Genomic DNA, 20,772 nt, shown 5'->3' with positions numbered 1-20,772 from the left:
ATTATAAACAAACATTGCCTTCAGTAGGAAGCTTTTGTTATATCATCACTCATCATTTAGATATCACCAAGGTTATACTTTAATTATATCAGAGTAAAAATGAGGTCAGTCGCACAATTAAGACCCAAGCTTAACAAATATGTTACAGTTTAGCAAAAATATTACCTTATCAACTCCATTTTCTTTTATGGTATAAAAATGCACGCCGTCTGTAGAATACTGAACTGTGTAGTTCCTGACAAAGGCAGTGGTGAGTCTGCTACCCTGAGTGACAACTCCTGTTACACTCATAAGATGGAGCAAGTCAACCTGAAATAACAATGATATATCAGAGATAGACTAATGCTTTATACAAAATGAGAACATAAGCGTGAACAAAGCTTGCAACTTGCGAACATTAGCTTTACACATACTGTATCCTTGGGTAGCTCTATTGAAATTCAGTCATACTTATATATTTAGTTTTACGCATAAACTTGGGTAGCTCTACAGTCATACCTCGATATATGAGTGCCCCAACATACGATAAATTTGAGATGTGAGCAAAATTTTGAGCAGGGTTTTGCCTTGAGACATGAGACAAATTTGAGATACGAGCATACGAGATGGGTTTTGATGATGCCATCAAGGTGGCCAGATATGTGAGAGGTTGCTTTCGAGAACAGCATCGCTTTGTCTTTTTCGTCGGATCAGTTTGAACAAATGTAAAAAACCGGCTCAAAGTGATAGTGAAAGCAAAAAATAAAACGTTGAAAAAAAAAATAAAAAATGAAAACGAAGACAAAATCAGAATAGATTTTAGTGTAAGATTAAAACTTCTTTTACGTGTTTGTTTAGCAAGATAAATTCATTTATGTTAAATTTAAAGTCTATGTTATGTTACGTAACATCCCAAAAATGTTGCATACCTAACCTATTGCAATCATGTCTCTCTCGCACCGTCGTTAGCCGCTACATTCGTCTCGAAGGTCAAAACTCCATACGGTACATTATAATGTTACATATTAATTGCAAATTATGGCCACTAAATATGTAGTTGTTACTTTATGAGCATAGGTGGTAAATATGAACAATTAAAACCTTATTTTTCTATCGCAATATCCTGTTTTTAAGTGGGCTTTTCTAAGGTTGCGAACGGATTAATTTGTCTTTAGTTATTTTATATAGGAAATATTGCTTTGAAATATGAGCGAATTGACATACAAGCTCAGTTCTGAAACACATTGAGCTCACATGTCGAGATATGACTGTATTGAAAATTCGTTGTATTCATGTCTAGTTTTACACAAATGCTTTGGTATCTCAATTGAAACTTGAAACTCAATGAAATCTTTTCAATATCATTACAATTTCTTGTATTTAAAACTCGACGAACGATTAAGATAAAAAACAATTGAAATACTAGCTCTATATCAGTGAAACATTCACAAAGCAATGCCTAGCAAAGTTACAAGCTTAAAAAGAACTATCGTATTATTTAAAGACTTCTTATACACACCTGAATCCAAGGAGCCTTATCTGAAAGATTGGGTGCCCAATAGTCTCCCTTTTCACCGTACTTTGTGTAGAGCCTGCCACGTTCTGCTCCAAAGTACTCGTCATTGTTGTTAAAGTAGGAGGAGGCTGTCAGCTGATTGTCGTTAATACTTCCTCCAACCTGGACACCGAGCTCATCATTACATACATAGGTAGTAATCCTTCCAGTAGCTGAAACAAACCAGGATCAATTATATAAAGTTCTTGATCATTGTCGCAAAACAGTACAGGCTAATTGATTATAGATTTGTCCTTGACACACATAATATAGCCATACTACTGTGAGGAACATTTGGACAGTGGCTGGATACACAATAAGCTATCTCATTGTGTACAGTGACTGATGCAAAATACAATCAATTTTTGCTGCTTATTTAGCTATATCTATCTATATATATATATATATTTCTCAAAATTTGTGTGTCTGTCCGTGTCCGTGTATGTCCAGCTATAACTACTAAAATCTTGGAATTAAAATTCCGCATTTTGATGGATTTGAACTCCAGAGATTGCAACCACAAGTTTTAAATCCACACGTTCTACCACTGAGTTATACAAGGTGTATTGATCAAAAACATTATCATATACCGTATAGCGTATGCACACGCTAACAATGTATTATTTGAAACTCTATGAACTATATAAAACGAGATGCTTTTTTGTGTATTTTTATTTCATGTTTTTCGTAAGGTTTAATTGCTAAATCACGGTGAAAGTCAATACTTTTCATGCAGACAATTGTATTATCTTGAGTAGGTATGGCCTCTACATTCTCCCACCTTCCAGTCAGACAAAGACAGTTCGATATTCCAGTTCTAAATTTGTACCAGTGTCGAGAGGTACCAGTATCGTCAAATTCAGAGCTTTGATGGATAGCTTCTGCTGGAACAGTGACCTTTTTTATACACCAGCACTTCTATGCATGAATTGTTATTATTAATTCAACATATTCAGGATTTTTATTTTGTTTTCTCAGTTCATATTAACTGTATCATTACCAAATTATCTTTTATTGTAATCGTAGCAAAACAGACTTAATTTAGCTATTACTTGCAAATTATTTCACATTTAAACACTTTTATAGCTGTTTTATTTGGTTTCTTACTTTATTTGACCTGCACAAAATATTTTCCTCATAATATGAAGTTTGAAGGCTACAGTTGTTAGAAAAGGTTTAAAAACCTTTACAGTTGTTTTATTTTTTCTTTTAACTTATCTAAACTGCACAAAATGCTTTTCTTATTATATAAAGTTTGAACATTAGAATGGTAACTTTCTGTGCAAAGACTTTTATTACCAGGGCATTCAACTAGTATACATGTACATACACATATACATGTGTATATACATATATATATCTATATACATGTGTATATGTATATACATATATATAGAATCACACTTGTTACGCTAATTTGGGTAAGTAAGATAACTCCTACTTCTAGTAAGATAAAGAAGAGCAACTCGGCTTACTTATTTTTACTGTTGATGGACGAGAAGAAGCAGTTGGTGGACTGATATGTGAATCTGTGGTTGGGCTGACACCAATTCCTGGATTCTTGGTTAGATCTTTCTCGGGCAGTTTTACTGTTGGTGGACCAGTGCTCGGTACTGCTATAGGAGCGCATTTACAGAAAACTGATATCTCAAAGTCCTGACAACCTTCTTGCAGTGAGGCAGGAATACCAGGTACATACTGATCATCGTTAAGACATCGGAGGCCATCATGCTAAAACACACCACAAGTTTGTCAAGAGTTATATTTCCTTATATAAATGCTGATTTTCAATGTTCGTGTTCAAGATTGTATTCTATAAGAGCGCTACAAACTAACTCTGTTTCAGCTGAGCATTGATGACTATTGCTTGAGGCTCACCTGCATATCGCATACAACTCCAACTTGGTGGCTACTTGACCAAACGGCTTGACCTGCACTCATTCGACACTGAACATCAGTAACCACATCTCCGGGTCTGTTGCAAATGTTCTCCTTCTTTTTAAGAGTAATAATACTCTCTATATCACCTGAACCGACTTGGGGATTGTCAAGGTTATAGAATTGACTCCAGGTATCACAGTAGCTTGGCACGGAACCAGTAGGAGGAGTACCAGTAAGCTCTGTTGCGGGGTGAGGAATAATTGATGGGCTGACGTCTGTTGGCTGGGTTGGACTGACACCAATTCCTGGATTCTTGGTTAGATCTTTCTCGGGCAGTTTTGCTGTTGGTGGACCAGTGCTCGGTACTGCTATAGGAGCGCATTTACAGAAAACTGATATCTCAAAGTCCTGACAACCTTCTTGCAGTGAGGCAGGAATACCAGGTACATACTGATCATCGTTAAGACATCGGAGGCCATCATGCTAAAACACACCACAAGTTTGTCAAGAGCTATATTTCCTTATATAAATGCTGATTTTCAATGTTCGTGTTCAAGATTGTATTCTATAAGAGCGCTACAAACTAACTCTGTTTCAGCTGAGCATTGATGACTATTGCTTGAGGCTCACCTGCATATCGCATACAACTCCAACTTGGTGGCTACTTGACCAAACGGCTTGACCTGCACTCATTCGGCATTGAACATCAGTAACCACATCTCCGGGTCTGTTGCAAATGTTCTCCTTCTTTTTAAGAGTAATAATACTCTCTGTATCACCTGAACCGACTTGGGGATTGTCAAGGTTATAGAATTGACTCCAGGTATCACAGTAGCTTGGCACGGAACCAGTAGGAGGAGTACCAGTAAGCTCTGTTGCGGGGTGAGGAATAATTGATGGGCTGACGTCTGTTGGCTGGGTTGGACTGACACCAATTCCTGGATTCTTGGTTAGATCTTTCTCGGGCAGTTTTGCTGTTGGTGGACCAGTGCTCGGTACTGCTATAGGAGCGCATTTACAGAAAACCGATATCTCAAAGTCCTGACAACCTTCTTGCAGCATGGCAGGAATACCGGGTACATACTGATCATCGTTAAGACATCGGAGGCCATCATGCTAAAACACACCACAAGTTTGTCAAGAGCTATATTTCCTTATATAAATGCTGATTTTCAATGTTCGTGTTCAATACTGTATTCTATTAGAGCGCTACAAACTAACTCTGTTTCAGCTGAGCATTGATGACTATTGCTTGAGGCTCACCTGCATATCGCATACAACTCCAACTTGGTGGCTACTTGACCAAATGGCTTGACCTGCACTCATTCGGCATTGAACATCAGTAACCACATCTCCGGGTCTGTTGCAAATGTTTTCCTTCTTTTTAAGAGCAATAATACTCTCTGTATCACCTGAACCGACTTGGGGATTGTCAAGGTTATAGAATTGACTCCAGGTATCACAGTAGCTTGGCACGGAACCAGTAGGAGGAGTACCAGCAGGCTCTGTTGAGGGGTGAGGAATAATTGATGGGCTGATGTCTGTTGGCTGGGTTGGGCTGACACCAATTCCTGGATTCTTGGTTGATTGTTTGATCGGTCCATCATGTGTTGATGGCTTACCAGTTGGAAGCTTAGTTGGATTAACATAACTTGTACTGCCCGTGTGCTTTGGTGGGCTATTGGGTGTCTTGAACTCATCATTAAAAGTCAGCGGACATCGGCAGAACAGCCTAATCTGGTAATCCACACATCCTTCATTATTCTTTTGTTCACTATTTTTGCATGTTAGTCCTCTTGCAACATCACAAGTGACACGCACCTGGCCAGCAATTTTATAGTCCTTTCCGTCAACAACTGTTTGACACTGGATGTCATCAACGGTTGCGTTTGCTGTTTGACAATAATTGTAGCGGTGCTTTATCTCATCAATCATTTCATAGTCACCTCCATCATAGGGTGGTGACCCAGTAGTTGGTTCATCAATACTGATAAACTCAGACCACTTGTTGCAAAAGGGCTTAGGTGGAACTTTAGGACCACCTGGAGTAACACCAGATGGTGGTGCCTCCGTAGAACCAACCACAGGCCCTGAAACTTTATTAGGAGTAATACCTGGTGTTTTGGTGGGAACAAAGCCAACATGAGGGATACCAAAGGTATATAGGTCTGGATTAGCACCAGTTGGTGGGCTGACATGTGAATCTCTTGTTGGACTGACACCAATTCCTGGATTCTTGGTTAGATCTTTCTCGGGCAGTTTTACTGTTGGTGGACCAGTGCTTGGTACTGCTATAGGAGCGCATTTACAGAAAACCGATATCTCAAAGTCCTGACAACCTTCTTGCAGCATGGCAGGAATACCGGGAACATACTGATCATCGTTAAGACATCGGAGGCCATCATGCTAAAACACACAACAAGTTTGTCAATAATTATATTTCCTTATATAAATATTGATTTTCAATGTTCGTGTTCAATATTGTATTCTATAAGAGCGCTACAAACTAACTCTGTTTCAGCTGAGCATCGACGACTATTGCTTGAGGCTCACCTGCATATCGCATACAACTCCAACTTGGTGGCTACTTGACCAAACGGCTTGACCTGCACTCATTCGGCATTGAACATCAGTAACCACATCTCCGGGTCTGTTGCAAATGTTCTCCTTCTTTTTAAGAGTAATAATACTCTCTGTATCACCTGAACCGACTTGGGGATTATCAAGGTTATAGAATTGACTCCAGGTATCACAGTAGCTTGGCACGGAACCAGTAGGAGGAGTACCAGTAGGCTCTCTTGAGGAGTGAGGAATATTTGATGGGCTGATGGCTATCGGCTGGGATGGTCTGACGCTAATTAGTGGATTCTTGGTTAGATCTTGAGTTGGACCACCAACAATCGGAGGGGTAAATGTTGGATCTTTTATTGGACTGCTACCAGTTGGTGGGTTAGAAGTTGGCTCTTTAGAGGGTGAATCACATACTGAGCTTCGTTGGCAGTCAATCTTATTTTGGTAGCATTCGCATTCTTTGCAGGGATCTTTGGGGTCTGTCCATGAGTCTCCAGGCTGTAAATTTGAAAATTTTGCTGTTTTGAACTATTTCGAAAAATTTCAAAAGTAAATTTGCAAGTAATACCATAAAGGAACAGTGTGTCATGTCAACGACATCTTTTATGTCTACCCCTGTTTGTCTTTAGAGATTCCTTATGAAAACTCTCTATATAAATTGAAGGAAGAGCAAAGCTGTGTGCCTACCATTTATATGTTACACAATGCCGGTAAGTCCTCAACAATACTGATGCAGTACCGATACTACAATAAGAGCAGTAAAAGAGCCTATAACATGAGAGGCCGATCATGTGTTGATCATGAAAATCATTTTTCAATTTTTCGCTTCTTATATGCTGTACATAACTTCGCCTGTACAAGCAGACTATAATAGCTAGAATAACATCGACAGTCATAAACAATTCCATGACTCCTAACCTATATATATATATAAATTTCGGTGTTTGTTTTCTGTACACGCTATGTCTAGTTATGATCATTAAAATCCAGCAATGAAAAATCCATATAGCAGACGATTTGATCTCGAAGCCTCCCATTTAAATGGTGACAAACTAACCCATTAAGCTACACGGGATGCAACGGATTCATTAGGCAGATAGTCTTTATCTGGGTTAAAATACGCATACCAACTCTGTATTACACGCAACGTCCCTATAGTTTGCTCTCACGGTTCTTATTAGTAAGTTTAGTAACACATATACTAGCTTACTACTCAAATCAGCCAATGGCAACTAGTACATTCCTTGCCACTGTTTACAACTTTACTGTTTGCAACGTCGGACATTCCGCTAATCTGATACAAAACATGTAGATCCGGTAGATCTTAACAAACATTTGTTTCCAATTGCAAAAGAAAGATGACAAATGCTTTTATAAATCTTCATAAATCATCATTTTATACAAAATGGGATGAACTATGTATGCAGTTTTCTGTAAAGCTAAGAATTAAGAAGAAATGTAACTGGCTAAGGAAGCAGATGACCTGCACCTCTATCATTCGAGCCTTGGCTTTAATCAACTGAAACTGTCTACAGAAAACTTAGAGCAAACAAAAAACTTTGTCGTAGGAGAACCAATGTTGGTTTAAACTGCTTCTGTTGAGGAAAACCTAAAACTCCTAAACCGAATTTAAATTTTATAAATTCATAATATTAAATACGGTGTGTTAAAACCTACTTATAAAACCCCGTCCAATTTGGCAAGAATTAGTAGTTTACACATTGTTTTGAGCTAGCAGCTCATGCTACAATATCTCACAGTACCGCTTGGAACTTGAACTAAAATGTCAAGGTTTTCATCAGAATTGGAACAGCTTATCTGGCTATATGCCATAGTACCATTTAGAACTTGAGCTAAACTAGTAAAGTTTCAAATCAGATCAGAATGAGACGATTAAATTTTGAGATGCTTTACTTGCAGTTCGCCAGAAACTATCTGGCAAGCAGCAAAACTTTGAAAGAAATCTCCTTCTAGCTAGATTAAAATGATAACAATGTTACGGTAGAAAGAAAAGACTGTCTTCCTTAAAGGCATTTAGTAAACCTAGAGTATATGGATTGGGCTGTCAAAACACAAATGCTGCCTAGATAAATCGTTTTCAAGAAATTGATTGATCCTTCTCCTCTTGCCAGCTCAGTGTAATTCCAATATTAAAAAGATCTTCATTTGGCTTGCTTCACAGAATTACTGATGGAGTTGGAACTAGCATTTTTCAGCTCTAATTTTTTAAACAAAATCAAAAATTTTTCAAATATATAAAATGGTGAAACTATTAGCTAAAATCTGTACCCCAATATGTTGGACATGTGGAAAATTTTTCAAGTTCAAAAATTTTACAGCAAAAATAAGAAAACTGTTCAAAATTGTGACATATGTGAGGTTTTAGATAGATATTCTGTTGGGAAATTTAGTAAAAATGATATGGATAGTTATTTTTTTTCGCAAACCAATAAAAGCAAGAGATGATAATTGGCATATGTTGCTTTAAAAATTGGCTAAAATAAGGCTTTGCACACAGACAAACCTTAGCTTCGGTGCCATCAGGCTTGAGGCAGGTACATCTACTTTTTGCGGTGCACAGTTTTGAGCTGTCCCAGAATGCATTCTCATCACAAATAGTACTGGATTTGCATGAAGGTACACAGCTTGGATCATTGGCCCCACCCGAACAATATCCTGACAACAATCACATATTTTATAAATATTGTAAGTATATTTTATTGTGGAAGTAGAGAAGAGACTGAGCACCATAGTTTAATCGGCAGGGGCAGCGCCACCTGGCTGACAAGATTGTCACCCACTGCAAACTTAAGAATAGAACTTAATAGCGCTTTAAGAAAAATTAATTTATATACATGTAATACACATACACAAACTGCGTTTGTCTTTTTGCCTGTCTGTTTGCTTATAGAAATGAAACATCAGATAGTTAGGTAAAAGCAAACATATAGATCTTATACAACTTTTTCAAGGAAGCTAATTACGCTAATTTCATCAGAGTGTGTGTTTGGATGTCTCTACCAGCCCATTTGGTGGACTCTTGAATACTAACCTATACATATACTATAAGTATAAGTAAGCCTATAAATAATCTCTTAAATACGCTGTAAAACATGTCTATCAACAAACCCCAACTATGCAAGCAAAATTACAGTATAGCCCCAAAAGAAAAGTAATAAAACATATAAAGCCGTAATTAACTCGATATGCTTTTATTTAAAAACCTCAAAACCAACCTCTAAAATATTTTAATGTATCTGGTTTTCATTACTTGAGGAATAAAGTTCTTCAGAAAATCATGGATTTCACAGCAAAATTGGCATATTTCAAAAGCTCTGCTGTAGCATGTAGAAGTTGAAAGGTCACAATGCATCTAACTTACCAGCTTCCATATATTGATTCAATATGTAATGGCATAGCTTGTTACATCTGAAAGCACAGCTCTGCCAAGATTGGCCCGGTGGACACAAGGCTAAAAAAATAAGCAAGTGTGACAATTATAGAACCAATTAAAAGCCAACAAGATACACAACTGATGTATTCATAATAAATGAAAATGAGTATTATAAAATAAATAAGGTCCCACCTGTTGTAGTGGTTGGAGGAACAGCTGTGCTATCTTTACTTAGTTTATCAGTTGGTGGACTGACATTTGAACCTTTCGTTGGACTGTCACCAGTTAATGGTTTGCCATTTGTATCTGTGACTGGATGCGGACCACTTGTTGGGCTGACATTTGAACCTTTCGTTGGACTGTGACCAGTTGGTGGTGTGCCATCTGGACCTGTGACTGGATGCGGACCACTTGGTGGGCTGACATTTGAACCTTTCGTCGGGCTGTCACCAGTTAATGGTTTGCCATTTGTATCTGTGACTGGATGCGGACCACTTGTTGGGCTGACATTTGAACCTTTCGTTGGACTGTGACCAGTTGGTGGTGTGCCATCTGGACCTGTGACTGGATGCGGACCACTTGGTGGGCTGACATTTGAACCTTTCGTCGGACTGTCACCAGTTAATGGTTTGCCATTTGTATCTGTGACTGGATGCGGACCACTTGTTGGGCTGACATTTGAACCTTTCGTTGGACTGTGACCAGTTGGTGGTGTGCCATCTGGACCTGTGACTGGATGCGGACCACTTGGTGGGCTGACATTTGAACCTTTCGTCGGGCTGTCACCAGTTAATGGTTTGCCATTTGTATCTGTGACTGGATGCGGACCACTTGTTGGGCTGACATTTGAACCTTTCGTTGGACTGTGACCAGTTGGTGGTGTGCCATCTGGACCTGTGACTGGATGCGGACCACTTGGTGGGCTGACATTTGAACCTTTCGTCGGGCTGTCACCAGTTAATGGTTTGCCATTTGTATCTGTGACTGGATGCGGACCACTTGTTGGGCTGACATTTGAACCTTTCGTTGGACTGTGACCAGTTGGTGGTGTGCCATCTGGACCTGTGACTGGATGCGGACCACTTGGTGGGCTGACATTTGAACCTTTCGTCGGGCTGTCACCAGTTAATGGTTTGCCATTTGTATCTGTGACTGGATGCGGACCACTTGTTGGGCTGACATTTGAACCTTTCGTTGGACTGTGACCAGTTGGTGGTGTGCCATCTGGACCTGTGACTGGATGCGGACCACTTGGTGGGCTGACATTTGAACCTTTCGTCGGGCTGTCACCAGTTAATGGTTTGCCATTTGTATCTGTGACTGGATGCGGACCACTTGTTGGGCTGACATTTGAACCTTTCGTTGGACTGTGACCAGTTGGTGGTGTGCCATCTGGACCTGTGACTGGATGCGGACCACTTGGTGGGCTGACATTTGAACCTTTCGTCGGGCTGTCACCAGTTAATGGTTTGCCATTTGTATCTGTGACTGGATGCGGACCACTTGTTGGGCTGACATTTGAACCTTTCGTTGGACTGTGACCAGTTGGTGGTGTGCCATCTGGACCTGTGACTGGATGCGGACCACTTGGTGGGCTGACATTTGAACCTTTCGTTGGACTGTGACCAGTTGGTGGTGTGCCATCTGGACCTGTGACTGGATGCGGACCACTTGGTGGGCTGACATTTGAACCTTTCGTCGGGCTGTCACCAGTTAATGGTTTGCCATTTGTATCTGTGACTGGATGCGGACCACTTGTTGGGCTGACATTTGAACCTTTCGTTGGACTGTGACCAGTTGGTGGTGTGCCATCTGGACCTGTGACTGGATGCGGACCACTTGGTGGGCTGACATTTGAACCTTTCGTTGGACTGTCACCAGTTAATGGTTTGCCATTTGTATCTGTGACTGGATGCGGACCACTTGTTGGGCTGACATTTGAACCTTTCGTTGGACTGTGACCAGTTGGTGGTGTGCCATCTGGACCTGTGACTGGATGCGGACCACTTGGTGGGCTGACATTTGAACCTTTCGTCGGGCTGTCACCAGTTAATGGTTTGCCATTTGTATCTGTGACTGGATGCGGACCACTTGTTGGACTGACATTTGAACCTTTCGTTGGACTGTGACCAGTTGGTGGTGTGCCATCTGGACCTGTGACTGGATGCGGACCACTTGGTGGGCTGACATTTGAACCTTTCGTTGGACTGTCACCAGTTAATGGTTTGCCATTTGTATCTGTGACTGGATGCGGACCACTTGTTGGGCTGACATTTGAACCTTTCGTTGGACTGTGACCAGTTGGTGGTGTGCCATCTGGACCTGTGACTGGATGCGGACCACTTGGTGGGCTGACATTTGAACCTTTCGTTGGACTGTCACCAGTTAATGGTTTGCCATTTGTATCTGTGACTGGATGCGGACCACTTGTTGGGCTGACATTTGAACCTTTCGTTGGACTGTGACCAGTTGGTGGTGTGCCATCTGGACCTGTGACTGGATGCGGACCACTTGGTGGGCTGACATTTGAACCTTTCGTCGGGCTGTCACCAGTTGGTGATTGACCATTTATACCTGTTACTGGGGTTGTACCAGTTGGTGGGCTGGCAGTTGAATCTTTTATTGGTGCACATTCGCAATACACTCTAACTTCATAGTCGAGACAGTTTGGATTTGGAATCTGAGCAACTCGTTCACAGGTGAGTCCTCTGTTCACATCACATGTGACTCCATATTGGCCTGTTTGATCATATGGAACCTAAAATATTTACAAGACGCTGATGGTGTTTCAAACAAATCATGCTCGAAGGTCATCAACAATGTCTCTACAGAGGCAGAAAATCTTGCTGTGTTGCACTACTTCAGAAAGCTACACAAATAATTTTAAAGTAATACCATGAAGTAAAAGTATCAAGGCAACAACGTCTATTTATGTCTATTTATTAGTTGCTTTCAGGGAATCATTTATGAGAATTTCCAATATAAATCAAAGGCTGACCATTCAAAACACGAATGGTAGGCTTCTAGCGTACCATTCACCCGTTACACAATACCGGCATGTTGTCAAACATACTAAAGCAGCACTATTACTACAACGCTAATTTGAAAGAAGCAATTAAAAAACAGAATTAGAAATATAAATTAAATTTTCAACAATATGAAGCCTTGGGTTTGTAAAAATGAACACGTTTTTCTACACAAAAATTTAAGTAATACGGAGAAGCCCCGAATCCGCAAACAGAGCCTTATGTAGCCGACAAATTAATATTGGAAGGTTACGATGATAATGATAAGAAGGTTATGGATTTTAAGATAATGAAACTTGTTTATGGATATTCTCTAAGACCTCCTAAGTAAGACTTCCTAAAATACGTAATTACGAAATGTTCACTTTAAACTTCGACACTGTTTCATCTGATTCTCACAAAGGACATTTTGCTCATCTGTTCTCCGTTTGCCATTTAACAGCGATTCCTAATCATGCCAATAATTTGCATCATCAGATGTTTTCTAACTGTCAGATAAAAACAAAAGTATATCGCTAGCGTACCTTGCTGCCACGACTTCTGCATTCAATGCTGCTTGGACTCTCGCAAAAAGCGTATTGAGTTCGCAGTGATCCTATAGTTTCGAACTCGCCCCGACCATTCGGAACGCTCGAGCTCATCCAGTCAGACCATCCATCCTTTACGCAAGCTGGTGAAATGGTTGCCTCCTGCCTCTTACCGTCAATAGTTGTGGTAGAAAAGGTTGGGGGATTAGAGGGTGGTTCATCACCTAAAGAATGCAATCTTACCCTGTTAGCACTTTGACAAAAGGCGCAGTCATCTACAATACCATTCTAATGTTTTCTACTAACTAATGTGTAGCCCAATTACCTTTAGTTGTAGGCTTAATTCCAGTAGGAGGCGTGGTAGTGCCAACCTTGCCAGGTGTGACCGCTGGACCTGGCCGCCTGGTTGTAGCTCTACTTGGTTTTCTTACACTGTAAAATCGACAATAATATTATGAATTGTTTACACATTCTGCTCTCCCAAGAAGCTTATATGTTACATACAGCTGGAAGCAGCAACATTATAGCATTAACAAGTGTTAAATTTGAAGGGCAGGACTGACAACAATACAGCCAATACCAAAACTTATTGAATAAATTGCCATGAAGCAGTATTCCACTAGTAGAATCTGTGAGCTTATAGTATTTCATATCAGGTTGCATAGCGTAAAAACTTTATATATAAATACTATTAAACTTGGAGTTTTCCACTCTGTCAAACAAAGCATTTAACACACAGGTTGCACAATACATTGCAAAAGAAACATAAAACTATATATATTTATATAGTTTTATATATAATTTATAATATAATTAATATATACATGTAAAATATACATAAAATATATATAAGAAAATGTATAGATATAAATATATATACATACATTATATATACATACATATATAAATATACATAATTATATATATAACCACAGTTCTTTATACGTGATATATATTTTAACCGAAAGCTAAGATATCAAATTACACCATTTCTATGCTAATGTTTCCCTTTTAATAAACTATTCCTGTAAGCTAAACAACATAGAAATATATGGTTTATATTAAAACAAATTGACATTTTTCTGACTGTTTTAGTCACAATTAGCAGAAATCCAAAGTGACTAGCTCATGACAATAGAAGGCTAATAACAATAGAAGGCTCATGACAATAGAAGGCTAATAACAATAGAAGGCTAATGACAATAGAAGGCTAATAACTTGATCACATACCCAAAAGTAACAGTTGTACCATTAGCAGTAACTACAGTTCTTGTGGACGTCATTGGTCGAGTAGTGGGCTTGGAGTCTGCAAATCACAAATTCTAATATTAACGTTTTAAACTTTCTTTCAAATGATGTTTGTAAGGAATGTCTGACATGAAAGGGGTGACAGATGAGCTAAGCGAGGAAGAGCCTTACCTTCACATTCACAGTTGAACCTAATTTCATAGTTGAGACATTTTGGAGGAGCGTTCAGCTGGCCTCCATTTTCAATCTCGAGACACTTGAAACCATCTTGTACAGTGCAACTGACCACCTGTGGAGTCGGCTGTGCAGCAGCAACTTTCTGGTTTGCTACTCTGCACTCCACACCAGTTATCTGTAATTGTCAGTTTGGATACATAATAAACTATGACCTTGAATACCTTTTTATGATTAAGCACAATCTATATGTTCATGGAAGCTGTCAGAAACTATAAAATATTATTGGAGGCCATACGCACACTTTCCATCCAAGCATGTATCCCAATGAGCCTGACAAGGCCATACGCACACTTTCCATCCAAGCATGTATCCCAATGAGTCTGACAAGGCCATGCGCACACTTTCCATCCAAGCATGTATCCCAATGAGTCTGCCAAGGCCATACGCACACTTTCCATCCAAGCATGTATCCCAATGAGCCTGCCAAGGCCATACGCACACTTTCCATCCAAGCATGTATCCCGATATTTTATCCTATTGTTATAGCTAACCACACATCTATAGATATTATATCTGCTGTAGTAGTTCTACTAAAATCTGCTTTAGTGCGTGAAGTAATGGTTGATTAAATCTATTAGTTAGTGATATCCAGTTTTCTATTAGAAAAAACATTTACTAAAAAGTAAACTACTTTGTGTGGCTTGAGTAGCTACCAATAGGATCCAAGAATCACAAGTTCTCCTACAGGGTATAACTCACCTTAGAAATGTCTCAACTATCAAACATGTACAAGAACGACACATACAAGAACTGCATGTACAAAAACCCCATGTACAAAAACCACATGTACATAACCACATGTACAAGGACCGAATGTACAAGCGCCAAATGTACAAAAATCACATGTACAGGAACGGCATGTACAAGAAGCACATGTACTTTTATAGGGCAACGCTTACCTCAGAAATGTCGCAGTAAGATGCATAGCGTCGCAGACTCTCGTGACTCTCAATATCTCCTCCACTGAAGAAGGTAGGGGTGCTTGAATCCATCCATTGTGTCCAACCAGACTTAACGCAGGTAGGCTTGTGAGTTGAGGTAACCACTATTAAAATCATAATAACGTTGAAAATGCAACATGGCGAATAGGAGAGCTTATGCAGTTGGTATATCTGCAGCAGTTTTTCATTGAGCTGTTACTGATTTTGTGCAACTGGTTAAAGGTTTGGTGGAGCTCTTACCAGTTGGTGGGGTAGAAGTTGGAACTTTCACTGGACCGGTACCAGTTGGTGGATTAATGGTTGTATCTTTACCTGGGCTGCTACCAGTTGATGGGTTGATGGTTGTTTCCTTTGATGGGCTAATCATATCTGAATAATAGCCAAAATGAAGTATGGGGATGAAACCTAACATAAAACGATAGACTGCACAAAATTCATAGATAGGTTTGTGAGTGATGCCATTAAGTTTGGATACATTCATATTAGGACAATGGAAAGTTGAAGAAATCACTAACATTAGTTCTACAATCCAGTTCTTAGTTCTAGCCTTAGTTCTACAACTAATGGATATGTGCAGACATAGCATATATGTTCTGCTTCATAACATTTTGAACTAATGGCTCAATGGTTTGCTAGTTGCAAAAATAACTAACCTGGTGTTGTAGTATCATCTATGAAGAATGGTGGGGTGATGGGAGTTGTTCCAAATAGATCAATAAATGGTGGGGTGAAAGTGGTTGGTTTTTCACAAGGAACGATAGGGTTCTTTTTTAGCTTTCCATCCTCACACCAACTACAATTACCATGCGTTAAGTTAAACAACGATCAAAAACCATATGTATGGACAGATCCCTTCGCTGACTTCTGGCATCTGTGTGATGCCTTAACTGTGTCTGCTCTTCTGCAAACCGCCAGCGGAGCTGTCCTGCTGCTAGTCTCAAACTATCAGACAGTCTCTTTTGCTTTATGTTTGTATTTTCGTAATGCTCTATGCTTCGCCTATAAATTACACGCAGCAAAACATCGCACACACAAAAACACCTGAATGCTACCAAAAGGCAATGTTTTGTATCAAGTCAATGAAGACATTGTTAGTTGCAAACAGCAATGGAATTGTTTTTGAAAACGCATTTAGCCATTTCTAGCTAAACGATTCTTATACGAGCGTTATGTTAGATCGGCCGACAAGATGATTTATTCTTTGAAGTCACTCGTCACTAGTATGGTTTTAGCACCTGATGAGTGTGGTTTGCTCAGATTTTAAAGTGGTGCTTTTATACTTTATTGTAAACCATACGAAACGATGTTGTAGTGCAAGTAGACCTCTGTCACTCTATACTTTGTTCGAGCACCTTTTCAATGAGCTCTTCATACCTAAAGTCATCACAATTAAACCGGTTTTAGTAAAAATACTACCATACTTTTTGGACTATTAGCTGCTAATTTTTTCTGATGATTTGAGCCATGCGGCTTATATAAGGGTGCGGCTAATCTGTGGCTTTTTCTTTCACCGCTAGGGTGCATTAACAGGAATCTCCAATTAGTGCGCTTCTAGCGGTGAAAGAAAATAGGAAACAATGCCTCACGATACTGTTCCGCTAGGCATTAGGTTACAAAGCGTCGGATAATACGAAACTGTGCCGTTCGGCACTGTTCGGTTTTAAATTGCAAAGTTGCTGCCGCGTTAAAAAGCACAGTCCTGAGTTCTGCGGCCTATACAAAGGTGCGGCTTATGTCTGTTTTATTATCTTTTTTTTGGTAAATAAAGCAGATGCGGCTTATATAGGGGTGCGGTTTATAGTCCGAAAAGTACGGTAGGTATTTTTTTCCTTACGAAAACCCAATCAGAGCGAGTGAGACAGTGTAAAGGAAGCTCACCAGTTCTCACACGAATCACAGATGTCCTCATCTGGTATGACTCTCATGTCCATGAAATATCTGCCATTGATGAAGCACTCCTTTGGAGGACAAACATTCTCGGCGATGCACTGGTAAGGCTTGCTTGAGTTCACATATACCTGACCTGAAACGGAATAAAATAACTAACTTTAAGTCTTTTATAAAAAATGTTGCCAAAACGGTGTGATACGAGCGTCCTTCACCTATTATTATCCAACGTCTGCCCACCCTCTGCAACTAATTTTCTAGCTATTTATGGCCCATGGATGAGCTAAGTGAAAATTAATATAAATCAATTTTCAAAAGGATTTCGAGTTCATGAAATGGTATTCCCACAAAGACATGGAGTACCATTCCTCCAGCAGCTACGCAAAGCTGCTGATACAGGAAGCAGTCTAGTGGCTATGGAATCATAAATGTTTTACACGGAAATAATAAATTTTAGTCGGTGGTCAATAAACACAGTCAAACTTTACAGCAAGAAAGGATCGCCATGACTACCAGAACACTTTCACACAAAAACCATGAATAAGAAAAACAATAGCAAAGCCTATGTAGGAAATGCAGAGCTGATCTTAGCCAAAGAATAGAAAATTTTCTCTAAGCTTTGATTTTTTATTGGACAACGTTACTACCAATACCTCATGTTTTTTTTAAAAAGATTGTAAAATTAAATTATATTTTGTGAGCTTTGTTAACTATCAAAAATGTTTTACGTAGCTTTTAATGGAATCTTTCGATTCAACACCCAGAGGATGCCTAGGATGAGCTAGTAAATTCATAGAGTGAGCTAGTACATTCATAAAGTGAGCTAGTGCATCCATAGAGTGAGCTAGTGCACTTATAGGGTGAGCTGGTACATTCATTAAGTGAGCTAGCACATTCATAGAGTGAGCTAGTGCATTCATAGAGTGAGTTAATAGATTGCAGCATCTTTATTTCTTCACAACTTGTGACATGCTACTAGTAGAGTTCTATATAGTACCTGGAGGACAAGCCTTAGGCTGGCATCCTTCAACGCACATCTGCTCAGTGCAACTGCCGAATGTCATGTCGTACGAGCCCTTATTGTCACAAGTCTTGAGAGGGCAGCTAGACATGCAAGGAGTGTAGGTGGCACAGTCCTCACATTGCAGAGCTAAAATACCATTAAACAGAGTAAAAACAAATGACACCTATTGGAGAATATTTAGCTAGTATAAGATAAACAACTATTGGCAGTTTACTCTGAAATAAGTAAAAACTAGCCAATTTCCGATTACAGATTAATCGTTAATGTGTGAGCAGCTTTAGAGATCTTGAGCACTGACACCGCTGACACCGCTGATACAATGATATGGCATTTACTAACATTGTTTGTAGGAGTCATCTATGGCGCGCGGTATTCACTGAAAAAATCCATATTCCTTGGTAAAATTAATGAAGGCTATATATGAAGTAACTACTAGACACCGGACAACAAGTCAATGACTGGGAGTATGTCAATACTAAATAGAAGACAACGTACGACATGTGTCCTGATCTCTCCATGCGATGGAAATTCCTTTGTTAGCACATTCTTGGGCATAGGCAGAGATGGCTGTGCAGAGGCACTCGCAGTCACCTCCGTAATCACAGGCGCATGCATCATATTCACATCTACAAGTGAAACAATCGGCAATGTTCACGGTATCTGATAACCTTGGCTAATATAATTAGGTAACAATGATCTTTACTATAATAAGAGTTATGTCCGTCAGTCTGTCCCGAAGCCATGCTAAAAACGTTAGGAAAATATTGTCCCATACAGGAATTGAGTTCGGGTATCTGAGACTCGCAGTCAAACGCACTACAAACATCGTCACACGATCACCTTGTAGCACAAGGGATTAATTGTGCATGTAATGATTACACTTGATGATCTCTCACAGAGCATGAGACTGTCAGTGTACTAGTAAAGTTAAATTAGAGGATGAATTTTTGTAGTTCTCTACATGATAGCAAGACTAAATATACCAATACATCGAGTGTACAAGTACATCGGGTGTACTAATACATCGAGTGTACTAATACATCGAGTGTACTAATACATCGAGTGTACAAGTACATCGAGTGTACAAATACACCGAGTGTACAAATACATCGAGTGTACTAATACATCGAGTGTACTAATACATCGAGTGTACTAATACATCAAGTGTACTAATACATCAAGTTTAATAGTACATCGAGTGTACTAGCATGTCGATGCTATTAGTCCAGAAAGTCTACTAGCATAGAGAATACACTAACAGAGAGATTTAATTTGCAACATTTGTTGATGGATTCTCCATGCTTATAGCCTCTAAAAACCAAGAAATCAGATTTGACATGAGTGGAAAGATGGCTCACCGCTCGAAGTATGGTTTAGGAGGAACAGCATTGTGGCATGCGGAGAAGGTGGCAGATGTGATGATGGAGCACTTCTCTTGAGCCCATGGTTTCCTGTGTGGACTTGCAACACAAGGTTCAGGAACACTCTTGCTTGGTGGGCAGTGGCTGTTGACCTATAAATATTGTCAACCTTTATAGCTCACTAATACAGTTATATTTGCATACTGCTAAGGAATTTTGACGAGTCTATTGTTTGAAGCTTATCTGCATAGAGTATGTGAAATAAATTAACCAGTGAGATCTTAGAGTAGCTAAGATTAAGCAAAAGTAGGATGATGTCTATAGTTGCAAAGAGACTGACGGAATAGAGACACATAATGCTGCCATTCAAATACAGTAGCCGATATCAACTATAGCTACTAGTGATGCCATTTCACAAGTATTTTTCGTCTGAGCGTTTCAACCGCGATGAAGTATTGTCGATTTTAATCCTGGCAGTCATATCACCTCAAACATCAAAAACAATTTCAAATGATAAAAAACTACCGATAAATTCTGATAAAATCTACTAAAATCTTGTGAAAGTTCATTTTCAAAAGTTTTTTACGAAATGCAGCATCGCTGTTATGATGTTCTGCTTACCTTCCATGAGTCCGCAAATCGTGTTGCTTTTCCTTCAATACCGCCATTAGGTGCTGTGAAATCATCCTGCTGATCGCCATTGTAGTTTCCGCACAGACCTTCCACCTTTCAAGCAGAGATTTATAAGAATGATACGAAGGAGAAACATTCTATCATGAGCAGTATCGGAGTTGTCTCCGTAAGCTAGCAATATCAGCAGCCCATTTATGCATCTTTTTAAAACTGTGTCCTCACACTTCGTGCACATAATCGAAACAAAAGGGTAAACACTTTCACTTTGCTACCTTGTTAGAGAGATGGTTTTGAAGTTTCACGTAGATTCGTGTTCCCTTGTCCCAGTGGATAGTCAGTCCAAAGTCGGTGTCGATGATTACATAAAGGCCAACCTCGGTGACTTTCAGCTTTGAGTTGGGGTCAAGCTTAATGGGTTTTCCTCGAACCAGATGGAGCTGCTCAAAGTCCTTCCCTGGTAAGGGTTAAAAACGACTGTTGATGCAAAGAGTAGTCATTGGAAAAGAAT

General features: G+C 39.5%; 1 protein-coding gene across 1 annotated transcript in view; it reads right to left on the bottom strand.

Moving 5' to 3' along the window:
• The window catches only part of LOC137394392 (mucin-2-like), a 45,895-nt gene that overhangs the window by 12,987 nt on the left and 12,136 nt on the right, over nucleotides 1-20,772 (bottom strand). The window contains exons 18-40 of the mRNA XM_068081106.1: nucleotides 20,537-20,718; nucleotides 20,253-20,357; nucleotides 19,629-19,783; nucleotides 18,766-18,896; nucleotides 18,244-18,396; nucleotides 17,238-17,382; nucleotides 16,013-16,152; nucleotides 15,600-15,728; nucleotides 15,318-15,463; nucleotides 14,353-14,533; nucleotides 14,164-14,239; nucleotides 13,259-13,365; nucleotides 12,931-13,157; nucleotides 9,573-12,138; nucleotides 9,369-9,458; nucleotides 8,511-8,662; nucleotides 5,969-6,484; nucleotides 4,679-5,821; nucleotides 4,046-4,531; nucleotides 3,413-3,898; nucleotides 3,010-3,265; nucleotides 1,499-1,707; nucleotides 166-309 (exon numbers count right to left, since the gene is read on the bottom strand). Of these exons, the coding sequence (XP_067937207.1) occupies nucleotides 166-309; nucleotides 1,499-1,707; nucleotides 3,010-3,265; nucleotides 3,413-3,898; nucleotides 4,046-4,531; nucleotides 4,679-5,821; nucleotides 5,969-6,484; nucleotides 8,511-8,662; nucleotides 9,369-9,458; nucleotides 9,573-12,138; nucleotides 12,931-13,157; nucleotides 13,259-13,365; nucleotides 14,164-14,239; nucleotides 14,353-14,533; nucleotides 15,318-15,463; nucleotides 15,600-15,728; nucleotides 16,013-16,152; nucleotides 17,238-17,382; nucleotides 18,244-18,396; nucleotides 18,766-18,896; nucleotides 19,629-19,783; nucleotides 20,253-20,357; nucleotides 20,537-20,718 (7,925 nt within the window). The remainder of the gene's footprint in view (nucleotides 1-165; nucleotides 310-1,498; nucleotides 1,708-3,009; nucleotides 3,266-3,412; nucleotides 3,899-4,045; nucleotides 4,532-4,678; nucleotides 5,822-5,968; nucleotides 6,485-8,510; nucleotides 8,663-9,368; nucleotides 9,459-9,572; nucleotides 12,139-12,930; nucleotides 13,158-13,258; nucleotides 13,366-14,163; nucleotides 14,240-14,352; nucleotides 14,534-15,317; nucleotides 15,464-15,599; nucleotides 15,729-16,012; nucleotides 16,153-17,237; nucleotides 17,383-18,243; nucleotides 18,397-18,765; nucleotides 18,897-19,628; nucleotides 19,784-20,252; nucleotides 20,358-20,536; nucleotides 20,719-20,772) is intronic.

The sequence above is a fragment of the Watersipora subatra genome, chromosome 4 (assembly GCF_963576615.1).
Source record: "Watersipora subatra chromosome 4, tzWatSuba1.1, whole genome shotgun sequence".
In the NCBI taxonomy this organism is placed as follows: Eukaryota; Metazoa; Bryozoa; class Gymnolaemata; order Cheilostomatida; family Watersiporidae; genus Watersipora; species Watersipora subatra.
This window is presented reverse-complemented; position numbering and strand designations above follow the sequence as displayed.